The sequence below is a fragment of the Lissotriton helveticus genome, chromosome 11, assembly GCF_964261635.1.
Source record: "Lissotriton helveticus chromosome 11, aLisHel1.1, whole genome shotgun sequence".
Lineage (NCBI taxonomy): Eukaryota > Metazoa > Chordata > Amphibia > Caudata > Salamandridae > Lissotriton > Lissotriton helveticus.
Window position 1 is genome coordinate 605,666,948 of NC_136072.1, and position 21,661 is coordinate 605,688,608.

The 21,661-nt window shown below is 46.3% G+C and overlaps 1 protein-coding gene across 3 annotated transcripts in view; it reads left to right on the forward strand.

The window, feature by feature from the left end:
- Positions 1–21,661, forward strand: part of U2SURP (U2 snRNP associated SURP domain containing) — an 878,864-nt gene that overhangs the window by 126,959 nt on the left and 730,244 nt on the right. For all 3 annotated transcript variants that reach the window (XM_078666425.1, XM_078666427.1, XM_078666426.1), the window contains one exon: positions 3,732–3,799. In XM_078666425.1, the coding sequence (XP_078522551.1) occupies positions 3,732–3,799 (68 nt within the window). The remainder of the gene's footprint in view (positions 1–3,731; positions 3,800–21,661) is intronic.

Consider the following 21,661-nt stretch of genomic DNA (forward strand, 5'->3'; position numbering starts at 1 on the left):
CCCCATATTAATTTTGAATCTATTTCAGGACATCTGGTATTACCGCCATGGACGGAACACCATGTTTTTTTGTGTATATTGCAGCAAAGACTGTACCCCAAGTGTCACAGTCCTCCAGGTGTGGTGCGATCCCCATTGGTAAACAGATTGTTAGAATCCTGTGTTTCTCATGAGGTGTACTATCTGGAAATACTTCCTCGATATGAGTTATTTTTTTAGCTAACCAGAAAGGAATTTCTTCCCTTTTTGTTGGTAATTTACCGATGACCGATTGTATGGTCTGTGGTGTTATTTTGTTTGTGTTCCCCTGATGAGGGGTGTGCTGTGGAATTCTTATAGCAGGTTGGACTGTTAGAGTCCGCATGACATATTGTACCAATTGTGTATGTATTTTAATGACTTGTTGTAGCTGAGCTAATAGTTCTACATTTGTCATTCTTTCAATGTCAGGATGTGGTGTATAGCTGGCTAGTACCGGCCATGTTGCTCCTGGTCTACCTAGGGGACCAAGCCTGGTAATGTGATTTTGATGTTGTAGGGCGCCTTTAAACCAGAGCTGATGCTCTTGGTAAGTTAGTGGAATTTCAATGTCCTCGAAAGGAATGTATTCCGCTGGAGGTTCCTCTATCTTGTAGAAGTGAAACACATGTGATCATGGATTCGCTTCAGGGAAGATAATCCATGAATAGAATACCTCTGTCTGCTGATATTCGTGTGCCTCTATGACAAAAATTACACTACCACCTCTTGATGATAGGCCATTTTGTATAAGCTTTATAGCAATAGTTTTCCGTCCGATTATAGCATCTGCATCGGTTTCTTGAAAACCTGTAAGATTTAAACCCAGTTGGTTTGCATTTACTGCATCTCCACCGTTTTCTTCGTCTCTAGTCGACATTTTGTAGACTGAAAATTTGCAGAGCAAGTTTCAAGGAAACAAAGATAAGGTGCACAATATTTTGGAACACTGTATCCTTCAACGTTGAACAAAACCAAAAACGAATACATAGGATTTTCGTCCTACTTAGTTATGGTGTATTTTATCCTTTCACCCACTCCAGACCTCTATTGGAGTATTTTACGGGAAAAAGGGGGTCTCTGTGAAAAGCACGACTGAGTTACTCTAGTATCTAGTGTTAAATTAGTGCCTTACCAAACGTTGGGCGCCATGTAGTGTAGTTCCTATATTCCCAATAGGCTCTGCGCATTGGAATAATATATCCTATAGATGTGACATAGGACTTATGTCTACTAGGTCGCTATTGAATATGTTAAACTTAATTGTGAGTGCCAGCTAGCTCAGAGGTCACTAGAAACTTTCTTGAATTCACAAGAAGGGATTAGTTTCTGACAACCGCATAAACATTACAACTTTGTTTCCCCAAGATAAAAACGTGTCTTCAGAGCCGTGGAAACAATAGATAGATATTTCACTCAGTCATTCGTGCATGCTTCGTTTCGCCAGAGGTGCAGAGAAATAGAGAGACAGGCGTTTTCAATGAAAGTATTTATTTATTGAACAGTCTTATTTCTCATGCAGAAGAAATGAACTGCTGCAATTGTAATACTGGCTGTAAAATATAATGCGTACAGCAGGAAGAGTATTATAAAATAAGACTGTAAAAGCATGGTATGGTTTCTAAGCCATAAAATACATACATAAATAAAGACTAAAAGTACTCAACTGGTGCTTCTAAAATACGCCTACCCCGATGTACCTAACCTAAGTCTAGTACGAGGGAAGAAGTAAGTGTGGTGCAGCATAAGTAAGTATTCTTTTGCCAAGAATCTATCCAAGGTTTCTCTTCGGGTCTAGTCAGCTCCGTACCTTGGTTTAGAATGAAGGAGGTCTGGTATCTCTCTGTCTCAGGACTCGATTTCCCAACACCCCGCAAGGGGAGCCTGGAAACACTGGAGCTGGGTTTCTCGGCAAGAGAAAAGACAGTCTCTCTCTCAGTGCGTCAGCTGGAGTATCGGCTTCCTTCAGCACTTGCTGTAGCAAGATGCATCTGGCAAGTAGATAGTCGAACTGCTCCAAACCACTGTGTGTTTGCTAGGGCAAGTGTGGGCATATTTATACCCTGAAGGTGCAGAGTTAGATGTAAAGTTGGACATAATAACGTCATCAGAGTCTCAATTCTATGAAACTCCATGAGTTCTTGGACAAATCAATATTCAAGCAAGGGGAAGTCCCTAACTACTGAAGCAGAGTTTTCCAAGAAATCGTTGTGGCTTTTCAGGACTAGTGGAAGTAGCCATGCCGTATTTGGACTGCATGGGCTATGTCTAAATATGGTTATGATTTCTATGTCTATATAAGGACAAGGTGATTTATACCTATATTAGGGCATGATAGGGAAAATTACATTAGGGTCCTAAAACGCTATACAACAGTAGGGATACCGGTATCTGCCATTCCCTAGCTCCCTTCTGCCCATATGTTTTGTTTTGCCTCAATCCTGCTGCTGTTCCATGGGACCACGGTAGAAAAACCCAAAATGGTGCGGTGCCTGTTTATTTAATTTTTTGTACATGAATACCCCCCCGGGTGGGCCAGGGTGGGTATTTATATTGTTTGGATATGGGGATGTGCATGCGTGGGTCTCCTTTCCCGAGACCGTTTTGGCCCAGGAACCTCATCCGCCGTGACCCAACATATTTTTGGAGCAGACTACATGCCAGATGGACCCCATCCCAAGGGTCACGAAATAATAGTAAAAAGGAAGTGGGCGTGGGCCCTTTTTTATGCTTCAATGAGACCCGGGGCCATTTCCAAATAGGGGAAGGGGTGTGCGGTCCTTCTCTCCATTCTGCTGATCAGCCTGGGGGAAACCAGCCCCTGCTGTAGATCTAAGCAGTGTCCCGGGGACCGCATTCCCCTGGACTCTGCTGTTTTTTTGCCCGCCTGCACACTCTGCCAGACAACACAGGTGGACGGGAGCAAAGGAGGAGGGTACTGGCTCCCGCCAGTCCCTCAATGGGTGCTGGTCAGGGAGCAGACTTGGGCCTTGGGATTTCTCTTGTGGCCCCCAACGAACCAGGCATTGTGGGTGCTGCGGAGTGGGATCCGGGGTACCCAGCAGTAAAGAAAGTGGCCAACTCCTGACAGGGGATGAGGGGGCCCTGGGGCTTCCTTCGTGGCCCCCAAAGAACCAGGCATTATGGGTCACCTGGGTATGGACACAGGCACCCACTTATAAAAAAATATATATATATATATTGCCTGCTCACACTGGTACGGTTGTGACATGGAATTTATGGAGACTCGCCATGCAGCCCCAAACATTGAAAAAGGTGTGGGTGCCTCAGATGGGCACTGGGGCAACCAAAAATTGTTTATAGATTAAAGAAATAAAGTTCCCTAAAGTAACTATAAATCGTGCCCTTGCCATGCCCTGCTTATGACCTCACATATTACATAACTCATGACATTTTCTGTGATATCATTAATAACATCACTGTAACATCTGAAATGGCATCATAGATGACAACACTGCATGGCGGGGTTGCAAGTAATGGTTACTTTAGTGCACAAGTTATAGGTGAATTTCATTTTTTAATTTTTTTTTATTTAAAGCCGCATGTTTAAACTGACATTTTCCTCCACCTATAACGTGCCTTTCACCTTTTTTCCAGTGAATAGTGCATTTGATTCTGTTATTTCTTTTGAATCATTTAAAAAATGTGTATAATGACTTATGTTTTTTGTTTTTTTATCTGTTCTTTTGTAGCCACTGAAGAAAGGAGAAAAAGAAAAGAAAAAGAGCAATTTGGAGCTTTTCAAAGAAGAACTTAAACAGTAAGTTTAGCATAGTATATAATATGCAGTGACTGAATTTTTTCTGTTCTTGTGCAGGTTGTTATTACAATGTGTTTTAGTAAAAGAGTACTCCCATTGTGTTACCACACTTGTTTGCACATACTTCAACCTCCTCCTCCTCATGGACTAATAAATCAAAGATATTTGTCTGCATGTTGAGTATCATTAGAACGGATCAATTATCTTACTTTTCTTTGGGAAGGCAGTTGTGTATTGTTTGAAAGAAGAATCAGCTGTACATTATTTGTATAAATGAACGTTTTAATGAAAAAATGTAATCTCCAACTTTCCACATACTTTGTGTCTTAGCGGTGTATTTCGACCCTTCAAGCAGCACTTTAAATAGAACTTTCGTCAGGACTTTGGGTTGTGTTGATGGTCTTTGTATAAGTTGTTTGTTGTCATGTGGTATCTACTCTGATTCTTCTATATGTAGTCCTTCTTGCCTTTTTTGAACCAATTGCAGATGACAGGCATTTCATTTTTCAGTCTGCTTCAATTTAGCATTATCCTTTTCAGCATTACTTTTTTTTCTCTGTGGATTGCTGCATAATGCCAAATTGTCCTGCATCTGCAGTAAAATGTTTGAAATTGTTATGTGACATAGTAACACCGAGCTGTTTTTGTGAAAGTATTTTTTTCTGATAATACCATTATTTAAGTTGAATTATTCCAACCTGTTAATTTTGTGATTACCCGATGTAGGAAGCTGGCTCTGTATATACTATACCAAATTAAGGTATAGTGTGCAGAGTCCAGGAGATCCCCAAAAGTATAGCAGAGGCTAAAGTAGATAATACCCTACTCTCTTGTGGTAGTGTGGTTGATCGGTAAGGCTGGTCAGAGGGTAGTGTTAAGCATTTGTTGTCCACACTCAGGCAAGAAATTATGTCACACACGCAAAGACTGAATCCAGACCAATTGTTTGTATAAAAAGTTATTTTGTTGTTTTATTTCTAGAACCAAGATTTACTTTGTAGCAGGTAAGTTAAACTCTTCATACAATGTTACTTTTCAAAAGACAGTGAATACTGGTTTGTTAGGAACATTTAGATTAGTTTTGCAGTCGAGAAACGATTGGTAAACTGTTCAAAATCTCTTGAAATTATTTTTATATTACACTGGATTACTTTTCTCATTTGGAATGAAACACACTCCTAACTCAGTGTAAGCATTACAGTACATTGATAAACAGGTTAACTGTGGTGAAGGCACTAAGTTACTTTTTTGTTGCAGTACCAGACAGTTCAACAATAGAATTTTCAGAGAAAACCCACCATTCAGTCCTATGGAGAAACAAAGCAAAGTGTTAAGTTTACAGGTAAGTAAACAGTTTCAGAGTTGGAGTTTTGGGTGGTAGAACCAAGGTTCCCCAGTGCTCAGGATGGCACTCAAGGGGCACCTATGCAAAAAAATTCCTAGGCAGTCTTGATGTTAGACAACAAGATATGGGACCCAATTATGACTAGGGACAGGCATGCAAAAAATATATATGTAATCATACGTGCAGGACAAACATGTTTTTAATATACGTAATAAAAATCATATACAGAACCAGCATAATTCAGATTATACGACAGTACACAATTAAACGACGTGACCCTGATGTGGTGTGTCGTCAGCGAAACAAGATGTTTTCTCTGACGACACGCCACATCAGGGTCACGTCGTCAATTATATCCGGTTTTCAGCGTGTTCACGCTATCAGCCACTATCCTGCGACATAGAAACAACATGACTGGAACTATACTGACCTTTTATCGACTGAACCCCTACGAATAACAAGATATATTTCATTTCCTCGTTGAGATTCTTCGAGCGTATCATCCGCCCTTTGTTAGTAATTCGTGAATACATGGATTTTGAATATATGCCAAATTAAGAAATAACCATTTCAGACAATTGGTATTCAGTGAAATAATTCCCTACAGCTATACCTATGAACCGAAATCGACTCCTACGAAGGGAATAATATATCTTCTCAAACAGGTACATGTTTGACCTGTCCTTCGCATGATATCATCAACTATAGGTTTGTTCCTGTCTATCCTTATTGTTAATTGTGGCTCCTGAAGAAGGCGTTTTCGCCGAAACGCGCGTCGAGTAATTTCTTCTTCATTTGTTCCTGGACACCTTGTCATAATCATCTATGGTTTCTTTTTAACTATTTTTTTGCTAAAGTGTATTTTACGCTATTATATGTAACCACTGCATATAATAATTTTAATTGTGTACTGTCGTATAATCTGAATTATGCTGGTTCTGTATATGATTTTTATTATGTATATTAAAAACATGTTTGTCCTGCACGTATGATTACATATATATTTTTTGCATGCCTGTCCCTAGTCATAATTGGGTCCCATATCTTGTTGTCTAACATCAAGACTGCCTAGGAATTTTTTTGCATATACTTGATTTACCCTGCCCTAGGAGTTCTTAAGAATCACTACCCAGGGGGTCCTTGTTTTTCTCACACTCAAGGGGCACCACCAGCGGCGGTTACTAGGGTTGGCCGGGTTCAGAGGGCAGGGTGCCAATGTTAGGCAATGGTGCGCCTCGGTTGGGGGCTGCTCACGGGCAGGCCACTCGGCCTCGAGAGTCAAGCTCCTGGGGTTAAGGTAAGAGCAAAGGGTGTCCATGTTGGCACCAAGTCCACACCACCAGCGGCGCATGGGTGGCCAGGTGCAGGGTGCTCAAGGGGTGTCTAAGCCCAATGCTTTCCTATTGAGAATGTCGGTCACAGAAAAAGACTGCATGCTGGAGCCAGAAGACTGGATGAAGGGAACCAACGACAGGAGGATGAAGTTGAAGAGTTGCTGGACACCAGGACACCATCTGTTGGGCACCTCAAGTCTCAGGAGCAGGGGGTGCAGGATTGTCCTTTCATGTCGGGTTCTTCTCACTGGTTCTGGTCGGGGGACCCTTCAGGAGGAGTCTGCAGACGTTGAGGAGGTTGTCGGCGGAGGTTGTCCACTGCTGAAACACAGGTCTGGATCACTGGGTTGTTGGGCCACAGGCGTCTGGTGCAGAGTGGGGAGGACTCGCAAATCCGACTGGATCTGGAGTCCTGGTTTGGTTTGGTGTTTGACAAATCCGGTGTCCACAAAGAGTTCTTTTGGAAGGCAGGGCAGGTCCCAGTGGTTCTTGAAGGCTGCTGGCAGAAGAACACACCTGGTTCATCTCTCGGGGGTTTCAGAGCAGGAGACAGGCCGGTAGGGCTGGGGCCAAAGAAGTTGTCATCCTTCTCCTCCTCTTCTTCAGCACTTTGGTGGTTCTTCTTCTTGTAACCTCGGATCTGCAGAGGCAAGGTACAGGGGTGCCCCTAAATACTAGATTTAGGGGCGTTACAGGGGTGTGCATGATGGGACCAATGGGTTCATTCCCTGGGGTGTCTACACCCCCCTAGTGTGCCATCTGCTATTGGGAGAGGGACAAAGGCCTCTTCCTAATTTGGAGGGATCCCCCTGTTTCCAAGATGGTGGGGGCTGGGAGGGGGCCTTCACTTTGCCTCCCCTATCTGAGGAGTAGGGTTGGCAAAGGTGGGCACATCTCTCTTCCTGGCTACGGCTTATCTGTATGCTTTTGCACCTAAACTCAGGGGCAGAACCAGTGGGAGCCAGTTGCTGATGGTAGCAAAAGGCTAGGGGCATTTAACTTGGGCGGCAGGCCTTTGAGGCTCCTCCTTCGAGGACCCTGCCCATCCTAGGGGAGGATGCATGACACGTCTGCCTAGGATGGGCTTCGTTTTCTGACCCAGAGGTTGGAGGCTCTCTACCCAGTGATTCAAAAACCTGTGTGGTGATGACAGATGGCTGGGAGCATGTCAGGAACGACCCCAGGGTTGGCAAATGGTGACACACTTCCAGCCCATGCATTTAAAATGGCTTTACTGCACTTGCAATGTCTGTGAATGTTGTAGGAGCATATTGCGCTTGCAGCTGTGCCCTTGCCTGGGTATGGTGCACCCGGCCTTTAGGGCTGTAAGGCCTGCTAGAGGGGTGACTTACACTTCAAACAACAAACAATTATTTAAGGGTTCAAGGGAAGTATTTTAAAGACCCGGGCACAGTTATAACCCCCCACAAAACAAGTACTAAGAAACAACAAACAGCTCGGCTGACTGTTTGAAGTACCGACGGAGAGAGCGGGGCTTCATTTTCCTGAGCTGTTTGCCAGGTGAGGTGAGGCAATTCCCCTTACAAATTAAGGAGGAAAATGGAAGTGTACAGGTGACACTTTTTTCTGTTCACAAATGTCCTGTTGTTTTCACACATTATCACGTTATGCAGTAGCAATTAAGTTTATGGGTCCTGAGGAAGCGGTTGGTATAATTTTTGACCTTTACCCGCAGAAACATGTCGACCAGATAGCCCAGTCAGAAGTTATTTGTTTGAATCATCTGACTTTTTTGCACTATTGTTTTTAACATTGGAGGTGCATGACCTGAGAATAAAGTAATGTTTGTATGCACTATCTAATCTTATACTTATATTTTCCCCTTTGCACTTATTTTTTATGCACTGCTTTCCGTTACTCACAAATATTTTTAAAAAAACCTACCAGACATTTCATCCACCACTATATTTCTCCGATATATATCTATGGGGATAGAGTGGTGGTCATACTACTGTGGAGTAGACCAAATGATGTACTGGGAGCCCCAAAAATGAGTAACTGATGGACATTTTTCACAGTGGTTGATTGTCCAGTCTGTCCTCTACTTAAACAGTAGCAGCAGACACATAGCCAGCTTTACATAGCATGTTCTGAACGTATCATTAGACCCACAGTTATTTGTTGTTTCTTGTGACTTACACTTGCCACAGGCAGTGTTGGTGTGCTGGGCACACAGGGATGTGTACCATGTTGACTCTTCAGTTTGGTGTGCACCAAAACACTCAGCTTGTCATGGCAGGGTGGGGGTGTTACGGTGAGGGTGCTCTGAGGATGGCACAATATATGCTGCAGCCCTTCGGGGCCTGCTCTGCTCTGGTCACAACAGCCTTTGGGGTACCTTATACAAGGGACTTACATGTGGCCCTGAGTTGTGCCAATTGTCGGTACAATGTACAGTTTTGGGAAAGAACACAGGTGCTGGGGTCTCGTTAGCAGGATCCCAGCACACATTTAGTCATATTTGCCTCAGGTAGCGGGCCAAAGTTAGGGGGTAAACATTAAAAAAGTGACACTTTTCTACATCTGATAAAAGCAGAAAGACTAGGTTGTATAGGATGTTTTCAGTTTATGATACAATTCAATTTCCCACTCAGACTATTTTAGCTCTTTCCTCAGGAAGGGAATCTGAAGATATTCAGATAAGCGAGAGACCACTGCAGGGCATTTTTTTGAGTGTTGTATAAGAGTAGGCTTTTGCTCCAGGTGAGCATTATGGTTTTCCTAATGCATGTGGCCTGGTGAATAGTTCTATTCGTGTATTCTTAACCTCAGTGACCCTTCTCAATCACTGGTATCAAAATCTAGGCAACTGTTGACCTAAAAGTCATTCTTTCACTCCTGCTTTGGAGATTGTGATGAACACATCACTGTGGGAAAGGGAAGCTCACACAGGAGTTGTTAGTCCAGTGAATATATAAACAGTGAAAATGCTCATTGCTTTTCTGAAACTTACAATTATGACATTGTGACTCCAAGGTTTTATTTATGTACTAAAAAACAAACCTATCTTCGTCTCATGTGTAAGTGCCACGTTATCTCCTCTCACTTAGTCAACTGAGGGAAGTCTTCTAAATCTTCAAAACATAGTCCTGTGTTGCTGCTTGAGTAATTCGGTTTATGTATGGAAGCTGTGCTTCATTCTCTCTGGGGTTAACAGAAATACATATTGGCCATTGTTTTTAGAATGAATTGTATGTTTTTTATGTAATTTTATGTACGTCCATCTGATCAAAATGGATGTAGATCAGGATAAAGTGGACAGCGTTGTTTATTTTTCTGCTCTTAGACTGATACTGGTAGATGCAAAAAGACCTAATTGGCAAAGCTTGTTTCTCGACCTAGCTTGAGTTACAGGGCTTTGTTGGAAACATCTGCTAGTTTGAAACCGATCCTAGGACGCTTGTTTCCGGTCCAGGAAAGACATGGCTTGGCAGTTCGGGCTGGACTGTTCCCATGAGGCACAGGGTCAAGACAGATTTGCATATGGCCAGGTCTAAACTGGGGTTCCATGGTGAGCAAAAGAATGATGGATTTAACCCAGATCTTTTGACTGGGGAGAATGTTTTGATTTGTTCTGCATTCTGTCCATCAATTGTGTGTCTTTTAGTTTCTCTGTCAATAGCTTAAGTCCAGAGAACCGATTAAGCAGGTTTTGACCCATCATGTTGCTGCACCTAACTGTTTCCTGACTGTTTTACCAGCACTGCAGTGACACTCGAGGTCCATCTAAAGTGCAAATGTAGTTTGAAGTTAAACATTTCTCCAATCAGGAGTCAATGCCCCTTTGTCAACTGTTCTGATCTTGGTACTGAAGAGGTAAGTTGGATAGTGGGGGGATGCTGGGACACAGTTAGTTGGACACTCCTAGGCCTGGGGGCTGCAGGAGCAGGGGTGTCTTTAGGTGTCTGGTTTATCTCGCCAGATCAGGTCTTGGTTGTGGCGACCCTTCAGGTTGAGGCTGCAGGTGTCGAAGGGCTGTCAGGAGAGGTTTTCCAACACTGATTCCCAGATCAGGATCGCAGGGGAGACCTTACTGGGTCGGTGAGCCACCTGGACCCAGGCCGTGGGTGGTGGGTGCAGAGTGGTGCAAGTGCCACGGATCCGCTTTCATCTGGAGTCCTTGTGTTGCTTTTGTTCTGGACAAATCTGGTGTCTACGGGAGACAGGAGTCTTTGTTGAAGACCGTATAGGTCCACAGGGGTCTTGAATGTTAGCTGTGAGCCACGCCGGTTTCCTGGCGCATGGTTGCTGGAGGAGACGGGTAGGTAGGGCTGGGTCTAAGTCAGTTGTTGTCTTCTCCACTGCTGTACGTCTCTTTGGCCCTTCTTCGTAGGTTGTCTAATCTGAGGAACAAGGTTCAGGTGAGCCCTTAAATACTAATTCTAAGGGTGTTACTGTGGTTGGGGCCTAGTAGCCAATGGCTACTGTCCCCTAGGGTGACTACCCCCTTTGGGTGCCTCCTCGCTTTGGGGAGAGGGGCACAGCCATGTTTCTGTTGGGTCTTAATTCTCAAATTCAAAATGGTTGGATCTGCCCAAATCAGCACATCACAAGGTGAAAGCCTTTGAGGCTCACCACCAAGTGTTGCTGTTCCTGCCAGGGGGAGGTGTGAAGCACCTCCACCCAGAGCAGGCTTTGTTTCTGACTTCCGAGAGCTCAAAGGCTCTCACCCCACAAGGTCAGAAATCTGTCTGGTGGTGGTGGTAGCGGCTGGCTGGCGGGTACCAGTCAGCCAATACACTAGAAATTAGTAGTTTTTCATGGGGCATCTCCAAGATCCCCTCCGAGTGCATTTTCATCACTAGTATCAGTGTGTGTTTATTATGCTGAGACATTTGATAACATACTTCTCAGTCTTCAGTAAAGCCATCATGGAGTGGTAGAGTTTGTTTTGACAAACTCCCCAGCCCATGTACTCAAAATGGTTTCACTGCACTTACAATGTCTGTGTATGGCACAGACACTGAAGGGGCATATTGCTCATGTAGCTGTGCCCTCACCTTTGGTATGGTGGACCCTGCCTTAGGGCTGGGATGCCTGCTAGAGGGGTGACTTGCCCATGCCACATGGGTAAAAATACTTCATAAGCTTTGTTAATGACTCGTTCCCTAAAATCTACGGATGTAGTGGATTGTGAGAGCAATTATAACCTACACTGTAAAACAGGTTTAGCTGCTCTTTTAGACACCTCTCCCTGTAGGAAGGTGCCCATTTTTTCGTAGGTATCCCTAAAGTATTGACAAATAACTGAACCTAACTTGACAGAGTATGCCCTGGGTCGGTGCCACTGAGGTTCCCAGGGCCTGAGTTCTTTCCCAAAACGACCTTTGTTCCTACAATAGGCACACATGTGGGCCACATGTAAGTCCCTTGTGAAAGGTACCCAGGGCAGTGTGGCCAGAGAGGGCTGCAGCATTTATTTATTTATTATGCCACCTTTAGAGACCCCTCACCTGAACATCCACATATTGGCATTGCAAACTGCGTATTTTGATGCAGACCAAACTGAAGAGTCGACACAGCACTCATCCCTGTGTGTCATGCCCACTAGCACTGCATGTGGCATGGGCAAGTCACCCCTCTAGCAGGCGTCGTGATCAACGGGATGACGTAGTCGGAGTACTTACACGCCGCCCTCACGCGCTGACGTCCGTTCTTCTTTTTTCCGCGCCAGCAAGCGTAGATCCTGGAAGAGCAGGACTCTAAGTCATTTTTGGACTAACTTTTTTGATCATTTTTGATCACTTCTCGAGTCGATCTCCGACTCGCGGTTCCGGTAGGGATGCCTGGGTTTAAACCTTGCGAGGACTGTCACCGCTTGATGTCGGTGACCGACCCCCACCGTCGATGCCTTTACTGTCTCGTGGCCGACCACGATGACAAGTCGTGCCCCTACTGCCGGGTATTGACCTCGAAGGCTAGACGGGAGCGGTCCCGTAAGCAGCTCGAGCTCCGGCAGTCGGCTCCGTGCCGCTCGAGGTCCCGGTCTAGGAGGAAGTCGAGGGACCGGTTGTGGAGCCGCAGTCATCGCCGTTCGACGAGTCACTACCACTCGTCGGGCTCCAAGTGCTCAGCTAAGTCAAGGCACTCAAAAAAGAAGTCGAAGAGGCGTCTTCGCCATGGCGGTACCGGGGAACACCGGCAGGGTCAGTCCACACCCGCCCCTGCAGCATCTGCCTCTAAGCCTTGCTAGTCCGGCATTTCAGGCTCATTCGTCGCCAGTGGGGGGCAGGGTCCGCCATCACCTCCCCCACTGGCGCACCATCACGTGGGACAGGTGGGTGCTGCAAAGTGTCCGAAGGGGCTACTCCCTCCCCTTCGAGTGGACCCCTCCAGCCATGCCACCGCAGTACCACCGCATGTCGGGGGATCACTTGCAACTTCTGCAGCAGGAAGTTATGGCCCTCTTGGCCAAGGGGGCCATCGAGCGCGTTCCTGGGCCAGAAGTAGAACGTGGTTGCTATTCCCACTACTTTCTGGTACCCAAGAATGGCAAAAAAGGCCTATGCCCTATCTTGGACCTACGGAGCGTCAACGGCTTCCTCCGGAAGGAGAAGTTCAAGATGCTGACTTTGGCTCAGGTCCTAGCTGCCCTGGACCCAGAAGACTGGATGGTAGCGTTGGACTTGCAGGACTCTTATTTCCACATCCCTGTCCTGCCGGCCCACCGACGCTACCTGCGGTTCACGGTAGGCAACGAGCACTTTCAGTTTACCGTGCTCCCCTTCGGCCTTACCAGCGATCCATGGGTGTTCTCGAAAGTGATGGCGATGGTCGCAGCCCATCTGCGCAGATTAGGGGTTTCAGTCTTCACCTATCTCGACGATTGGTTGTTGAAGGCGGGCTCGCCCCAGACAGTCGTCTCCCTCCTCCAGACTACGGACGATCTTCTGCACTCGCTGGGGTTCTCCATCAACGTGCCAAAGTCACACCTGTGCCCCTCTCAGAAACTCCTTTTCATCGGAGCAGTTCTGGACTCCCCCGAACAGTGGGTTCGGGCTAGTCAGGCTCTGATTCCGATCTTTCAGCCTTTATCCCGAGTCTTGGTCAGGTTGACGCTGCGGCTCCTGGGGCTGATGGCCTCCTGCATCATTCTGCTGCATCACGCCAGGTGACGGATACGGGCTCTGCAGTTGGATCTGAAGTTTCAGTGGGCACAGCATCAGGGCAACCTGTCCGACCACTGATCTCGGAGGGCACTGCGAGCCAGTTGCAGTGGTGGTTCACGAACCGCTATTGGGTAAGCGGCAGATCTCTCTCCCTTCCCTAACCGGAGCATGTAGTGGTGACAGATGCTTCCCTCTTGGGATGGGTGGGCCAAATGGGAGAGAGGCAGATCAGAGGCCTCTGGTCTCCGGCGGAGTCCTGGCTCCATATCAACCTTCTCGAGCTGCGGGCGATCCATCTTGCACTGAAGGCATTCCTTCCCTCTGTCCGGGGAAGTGTAGTGCAGGTGTTCACGGACAACACCACCGCCATGTGGTACTGCAACAAACAGGGCGGGGTGGGGTTGCGGACCCTCTATTAGGAGGCTCTTCGCCTCTAGACGTGGCTGGAACACCAGGGCGTCACCCTGGTGGTTCAACACCTGGCAGGTTCCCTGAACGCCAGGGCGGACGAACTCGGCCGCAGGTGCATGATGGATCACGAATGGCGTCTGAACTCGGACGTGGCGCAAGGTCTCTTTCAGCAGTGCGTCGAGTCTTGGTTAGATCTATTCGCCACCGAAGAGAAGGCGCAATGTCATCAGTTCTGTGCTTTGGAATTTCCAAGGCGGCACTCGCTCGGAGATGCTTTTCGTCGCAAATAATGGAGCTGCGGTCTGTTGTTTGCCTTTTCGCCTATACCACTTCTGCCCAGAGTGCGGAAGAAGATCAGGCGAGACCGGGCCCAAGTCATCCTTGTGGCTCAGGACTGGGCACGAAGATACTGGTATCCCGAGCTACTCAGCATGTCAGTCGATACCCCGATTCGTCTGCCTCTTCAGGAGGACCTTCTGTCACAGCAGCAGGGGACGGTCCTCCACCTGAACCTATCCAGTCTCTACCTCCATGCGTGGAGATTGAGCTGCGACAGTTGAGGCCATTTGATTTGCCTCCTGAAGTCTGTGATGTGATTCTGGCAGCCAGGCGTCCCTCCACAAAAACGGTGTACGCCTGCAGGTGGAATAAATTTGTGGCATGGTGCACAGCAAAGGCTGTGGATCCACTCTCTGCCCCCCTTTCAGAGGTTCCCCTCTTCGTTCTGTCTTTTGCCCAGTAGGGCTCTGCTCTGGGCACTCAAGGGCTACCTGATCAGCCTTCTCTTTTCAAGTCCCCTGTTGTAAATAGATTCTTGAAAGGCATCACACACATGTTTCCTCCTGTTCCCTTCGTGATGCCTCAGTGGGACTTGAATCTTGTTCTGACTTATCTGATGTGAGCTCCCTTTGAGCCACTTAATAACTGTCCTCTTCGTCTTCTGACCTCTGCCAGGAGAGTGAGTGAGCTCCAGGCTCTATCTTCAAAATCTCCTTCCCTCTCTGTCCATCAGGACAAAGTTGTTCTGAGGACTCGTCCTTCTTTCCTGATCAAGGTAGTCACAGCCTTTCACATCGGGCAGTTCATCACCTTGCCCACCTTCTTTCGCCTCCGCATCCTTCGAAGGAGTAAGAGAGGCTCCACCCTCTGGACCCAAAACGTGCGCTCTCCTTCTATCTAGATCGCACACACCAGTTCCGGGTGGACGACCAGCTTTTTGTTGGTTACGTGGGCGCTAAGAAGGGACGTGCGGTGCACAAGCGGACCATCTCTCGGTTGGTAGTCTTATGCATCAAAGTTTACTACTCCTTGGCGAAAAAGGAGCCTCCTGTTGGGCAGCGCACCCATTCCACTCGGGCCATGGTGGCTACTACTGCCCTGGGTTGGGGAGTCCCCTTGCAGGACATCTGTCAGGCAGCTACGTGGGCCTCGCTGCACATGTTTGCTAGGAACTACTGCCTGGACAGCCATGTCCGGGGAGATGGCTTTTTCGGCCATTCTGTTCTCCAGGACTTTCTGGTGTGATCTTGGTTCGCAGACCCACCACCAGGGTTGGTATTGCTGGGGTATCTATTCTAAGGTAAGGAATCTAAAACTAACCTGTTTCTTTCAGATGCACAAGAAACATTAGTTAGTGTTAGATTCCTTACCGCCCCACCCATCCTCCCCCGTTCTGCAAACCGATATCCAGGGTTAAGGACATCCCTTCAGGGCCCTAGTTTCATGGCACCAGTGTCGGTTTCTATCATGGCTCTGTGTTACTGGCATGGAAAGCTATGTACAGAACTGACGTCAGCGCGCAAGGGCGGCTTTGGCGGCTTCTAAGTACTCCGATGTAATCCTGGCGATCACTATGCCGACGACGGACGCCGAGCCGCAGACTACGCCTAGCGACGCGCAGGGGTACTGCTGACGAAAACTTTCTGGATCCAGTCTGATGCCTGGGATATTCTAAGGTAAGGAATCTAACACTAACTAATGTTTCTTACAGATATATCGTTACCTAAGGTAAGTAACTTGTGCATTAATGCCCCACCTTCTTTCGGATCTATTCGGTCGTACAGCCCTAGCATAATGGTACTAGGCCGAAGATGAATATCTAAAGGGAGAATTCGGCTTAAAAAGTATTGAACCTCTACTAGTAAAGGCTTACGTTTAGGACATGTAGCAAACATGTGTACTGCATCCGCGCTATATTCTGTACAGTGCGGGCAGTTAGCACAAAGACCGGTTGCCCATTTAACGACCCTACTGGGAGTTATATATAAGAAAAAAAGTTTTGTAAAATTGCGCTTGCAATTTAGGAGATAGAATATATGTTTGCTCTAGGCCCAAAGCAGAACAAAAAGCATTCGGTGGGGTGATCAACTTAAGCTGCTATTTGGCTTCAGTTTTGCTCCTGTCATCTGGCTGCTGTTCATTCAAGGTATAATAGATATTTCCTGTCCTTGGTAAGTTAGGGCTGAGTAGTTTATCAATAAGGCCAGCCGCTGCGAACCCCGCAGACCCCCCAGCTTTATGTATTAGATAGCTTGTGATAGCCTGATATTGGAAGATCTGGTTATTGCCCAACTTATGACAAGTTTGCAGATCTTGAAATGGCCGGATACGGCCAGTGTTAAACAGGTCCCCTAATCTGCGAATACCTGCCGAATACCATTGATGAAAATATGCATTTTTAAATATCAGCTGCAGGTTATCGTTCTATCTAATAGGGGTGTAACAGTTTAACTTGGATATTCCAAATACCTTGCGAACATTACAGAAGACCCGGTATGCGCTGATCATAGTCTTAAATCGAACTCGCTTATAGTAGCTGAACTCCAGTTGACGCCAGAGACAGCCCCTTACATTTTCCCCCAGAAGTAGAAGGTAAGGAGAAGGCAATCCCGATGGGCTTAAGACACAATCCTCGTAAAATAGTTCACAGCAGTGTTGTAGTGCAGCAGCCCAGTAGTATAATTTTAAGGTGGGAAGAGCCCAGCCTCCCCTTTCCCTAGGTAGAGAGAGGAAATTAAAGGCTCTTCTTGGCTGCGTGTAGGCACAAATAAACCGCGAAAAGATTTGATCAAAAACGGCAAGTGTGCGATTACCGCCTGAACTATTCTCGGTCCGAAACCAATCCTCCGCTTGATAGCCCAAAGAAATTGCCAGGAGACCCGATCAAACGCTTTTTCAGCGTCTAGGAGGATTAATGAGATCAGGTCTCCTGACACCTCCGCGGCATCAAATTGGGTGATAGTCCGACGGACGTGCTCGGTAGTGCCTTTTTTTGGTATGAATCCGTGTTGCCAATTGGAGACTAATTGCTCGAGAGTCTGGTGGCGATAGTTTTAGAGAAAATTTTAGAGTTCGTGTTGATTAATGTTATGTGCCTGTATGATGACATTTCCAGAGGCGATTTGTCCTTTTTCGGGAAGATCACTATTTTAGCTGATGACCAAGAGTCGGGAGGTTTAGTCCCCTCAACTACTTACTACCTTAGTAAAAACATCTTTTATTTGCAGAGATAAAACTTTGTAAAATTCAACGGGTATACTATCCATCCCGGCGGCTTTGCCATCCGAAAGGCTAGTGAGTGCTGTTAAAATCTCGTCCCACGTTGGAGAGATTTCTATTACCTCATATGCATTCACATTAAGTTTGGCGGCAGGTATTGTCGCTAGGTATTCCCTGACCTTTGTTTCTGTGTCTACATTTGTTCCTTTCTATTTCTTCCAAATAGAGTTTCTCATAGAATTTCCTGAATGCTTCCTCTATTTTTCTAGGGTCAAAGGTTGTTCCTTCGGTGTCTATATTTATTGTAGAGATGGTATTGACAGTTGCCTAGTAGCAATGGCAAGCTGATGACCAATACGTTCTCCCAACTCGTAACATTTCTCTTTTAATGCTGCCCATTTAATGGCTTTTTTCTCTGTCAATACTACACCCATCTCTGATTTGGCCACTGAAACCGCTAGCTGTGCCTCCTCTACTCCCATTCCTACCTGGACCGCCTGTATTAATTTTTTCTCCGCTTCTATCATCTGCGCTTGCGGCAAGTTGATTTGTATCTTCTCCTTTCTGTTCCTCCTGATAGAGAAACGTTATGTCTCACCCCTTATACCCACCTTGAGTGTCCCATAGACCCATGGTGGATGCTGTCCCGTTATTTATATTCAAGAATTCTTGTATCCACCGGCCATATGTTCTCGGTAGCTGTTATCATACAATAGTGCTTTTTCAAAGGTCCAATGCGAGGTTGGCTGCTGGTTGGCCCTGGCTTCTAGATTTAAAATAAGGGGGTTGTAATCTGACAGTAGTCGGGGGGGGGGGGCTACATCAATAGAGCAATTGTGAATTAAGGCAGGCAAGACAAAGAAATAATCAAGTCTGGTTAATGACAAATGAGGAACGGAGAAAAAAGTAAAGCTGTTCTGATCCGGCTTCGACAGACACAAACATCTTTTAAGCCGTGAGTATTTATCAAGTTAAGCAGCGCTCTGAAAACTTTGGGTTTCCTGCCTTTAAAAAGTCCATTACCCTTCTGATTCCCAGGTACTGGGCAGGTTTAAATTCAGGTCCCCACATAAAATTACCGGGAGTGGCCAGTGAGCAAGCTCTTCATTTACATGGTTTATTATCCCTGGGTCGTCTAGGTTGCTGGCATAGACAGAGCAGATCGTAAATGTAAATTTAGAAGATAAAGAGCACCTTGCAATAACCCATCTCCCTAGTGTGTCAGATTTAACTTGATTCACTGCTAACGATTATGTTTTCCGGGCCAAGATCCCAACCCCCTTTACCTTAGCCCCCTGAGACGTTGCCCCAATAGTTTTAAACCCAAGAGAATTCAACAGGAGTTTCTGGCCCCCTTCAATGTGAGTCTCTTGGAGACATATTATATCTGCCCCATCAAATGTAATAGAGCCCACGCTCTCTGAGGGGCTAAAACAATGCTTGCTCCGGCCGGAAGTGTCAGCATATCCTGGTAGGAGGATTCAAAGGCCTCTGCCACCTGTTCCTATAATGGGGGACCAAGACTGAGGAAATGGCACTCCTTGTTCTGGGCCTATTTGGCACCAGGACAGGCAGGAAAATTAGCTAGCCAGTAGGTGTTTTCACTATCATGCCAGTTGTACCCCCTAATGCTGGGTACCTGATGTGAACACGAAAACTAGATTTCCACCATCTTGGTTTTTGGTGGAATTGAGTTCACTGGGTCAGAGGTATGCCCATAGTCACCATAAACCTGTCACTCCCATTAACACCCCTAAATTGAGTATTTAGGTGGCACCCCTGATGCCAGAAAGTGATTTGACTGACCCAGAAGAGGAGGACAAAGAATAGCCTCTAAAATGAGAACTGAAGATTTGCTTTGGACGTTCATGCCAAGCCCTACCTGCCTGCACCAGTTTCAACAAACATCAAGAAACCAACGCTTCCCCCAGCTCAAACTCTACCAAGAAACCCAGTAAACTCCCAGCCCTTTGCAAATTGTCTGCAATGACCTTTGGAGTAGAGGAGATACTACTTTGCAGTCAGCAGGCACCAAAACAGTGGACTCCGGTATACCATGCTACAATTCCCTTGTCGTACCAATGTAGCAGCCACCCAGGAGGAAGTTAATGTGCCCTGGAAGGTCAGATCCGTCTTCCTACCAAGTGAAAGAGTGCCAGCACCAACTGGAACATCATAGCACCAATACCTGGTGTACCAGACTCCTTGCAGCAACCAAAGCCTGGTTGAGTCTAATCTGGACTCTACCAGCATTGAGACCGAGCAGTCTTTGATGGACGTCAGCACTGCAGAGGCATACTTCTAGAGTAGCCAGCTGGCCTGATTTTTGCATCCTTATCCTGCAAGACAGACACCCTAAGGTCCTACGATGCACCAGCCCAGCTGACCTAACAACTCTGCACTGAGCGTCCTGGGTTCTCAAGAATAGACACTGATGCACTGCACTGCTCCCAAAACCCTTGTGAGCTAAGACCCCTGTTCGGACCTCCTGGACTTGGCCCCCAGTTCTCCTCTGCAGCCTGCTTGTAGGTCGTACCCCCCTCCCCCCCCCCCCCCCCTTTTTGGTGTAGCGGGTAAGGCTGCCAGCCCGACAAGCACCTCTGGTCCTGCGGGCACCCCAGAGCAGGTAAACTCAACTGCTGGACCTTATCCCCCACCATATTAGGTCCTGAATGGAACCCCCGGAAACCTACTGCAAGTACCTCTATAGCCTATATGTCTTGCTCTCCTATAGGCAAGCATTGCACATAAAGACGCATTTAAGTGAACATTTTACTTAGCTGTGAAATTCATTATTTAAAAAGTACTTGCTAGCTTACAAAGTTATTGGTATCAAAATGTTTATAAAGAGAAGTTATTTTTCTAAATTAGTCTCAGATTTTTTCTTTGAGGATGTGGCACATTTATAGACTCAGTGAGTACAACAAATGCACTCTTATCAGCATAAACTGCTCATCCTTGCTACCACAAAAGAGAGCATTTAGTGTTGGCATTTTTGCCTCTGTAAACCAATAAGGGTTGCCTGGACTTTTTACACAGTGTACCTCTTTTTGGTTTACTATATAGAGAGCCAGCTTCCTACAGGGAGGAACAGCCCCCCCCCCCCAACCAGGTGTTCAAAGGAAAACTCCTGCTGCCCTGATCAATAATCAGCTGCACTACCACCAGCCACCCCATATCCCTGATGCTAAACACTACCCACCCAGATAATGGTTGGGAATATACTTTGGGTACCCCTCATTCGAGCGGTTTGACTTTGCTCCTGGGTACTGCTATTGAACTGCTCCAGTTGGCTAATAAATTGTCAAGTTTGCTGGGGGAGAACATTAGCCAGTTTAGAGGAAACGGAACCAGGCATGGAAGTGCCTGTTACAACACAATCCTTGTGCTGCAGTTTATGGGGCACCAACATCACGTCCACAAGGCTGAGAGGAAACCACTTCTTCACCATAGCAATGCATAGGGTCCTTCTAGGACCGATGCTGGATACTTGTTCTTGTAATGTAATGCATATGTTGTTTCCTTGTACCAAATATCTGTAGGAAACACCCAGAAGTTCATTCTATTGATGAACGACTGCTCAGCAGGCGTTGTATAAACAGATACAGAATCCAGAGCTAGAAAAAGGATATGTAGTTTAGATATCGAAGATGGCCACATTACCTGTATTCCCCAACTCTGTAGAAAAAAGTAATTTGCAAGAGTGAATGTGTATAGTTATTCCTCGTAAATAGATGATTTAGAGCTCACAGTAATGTCTTGTGTTGACTCCATGAAAGTACCAGGCTGATTTTGAAGAAATGCTATATATCTATTGTTTCTGAATCGTCCTTGTTGATTAGCAGAGGATTAATGTTATGTTATGTTAAAACTATATTTCTTGAGCGCACGGCTACCCAGAACGGGTGTCCCGGCGCTTTGGCAGAGTCCTAAACACAACCAAGAAAAACCCAGAGGCAGAAATACTGTAGACCCACTGGTTAGGCGGAAATCCAGCAGGAAGAGAAAGAAGTTTGAAGCTAGTGATGTGTGGCTGAAACTGGGTGAGGGAAGGTTGAAATGGTGGCTGTGGAGTTTGGGATGCCTGAGGGAGATATACAGTGTAGTATCATGGTTGGGGAGGATAGAGTGCTCAGCGCATCAT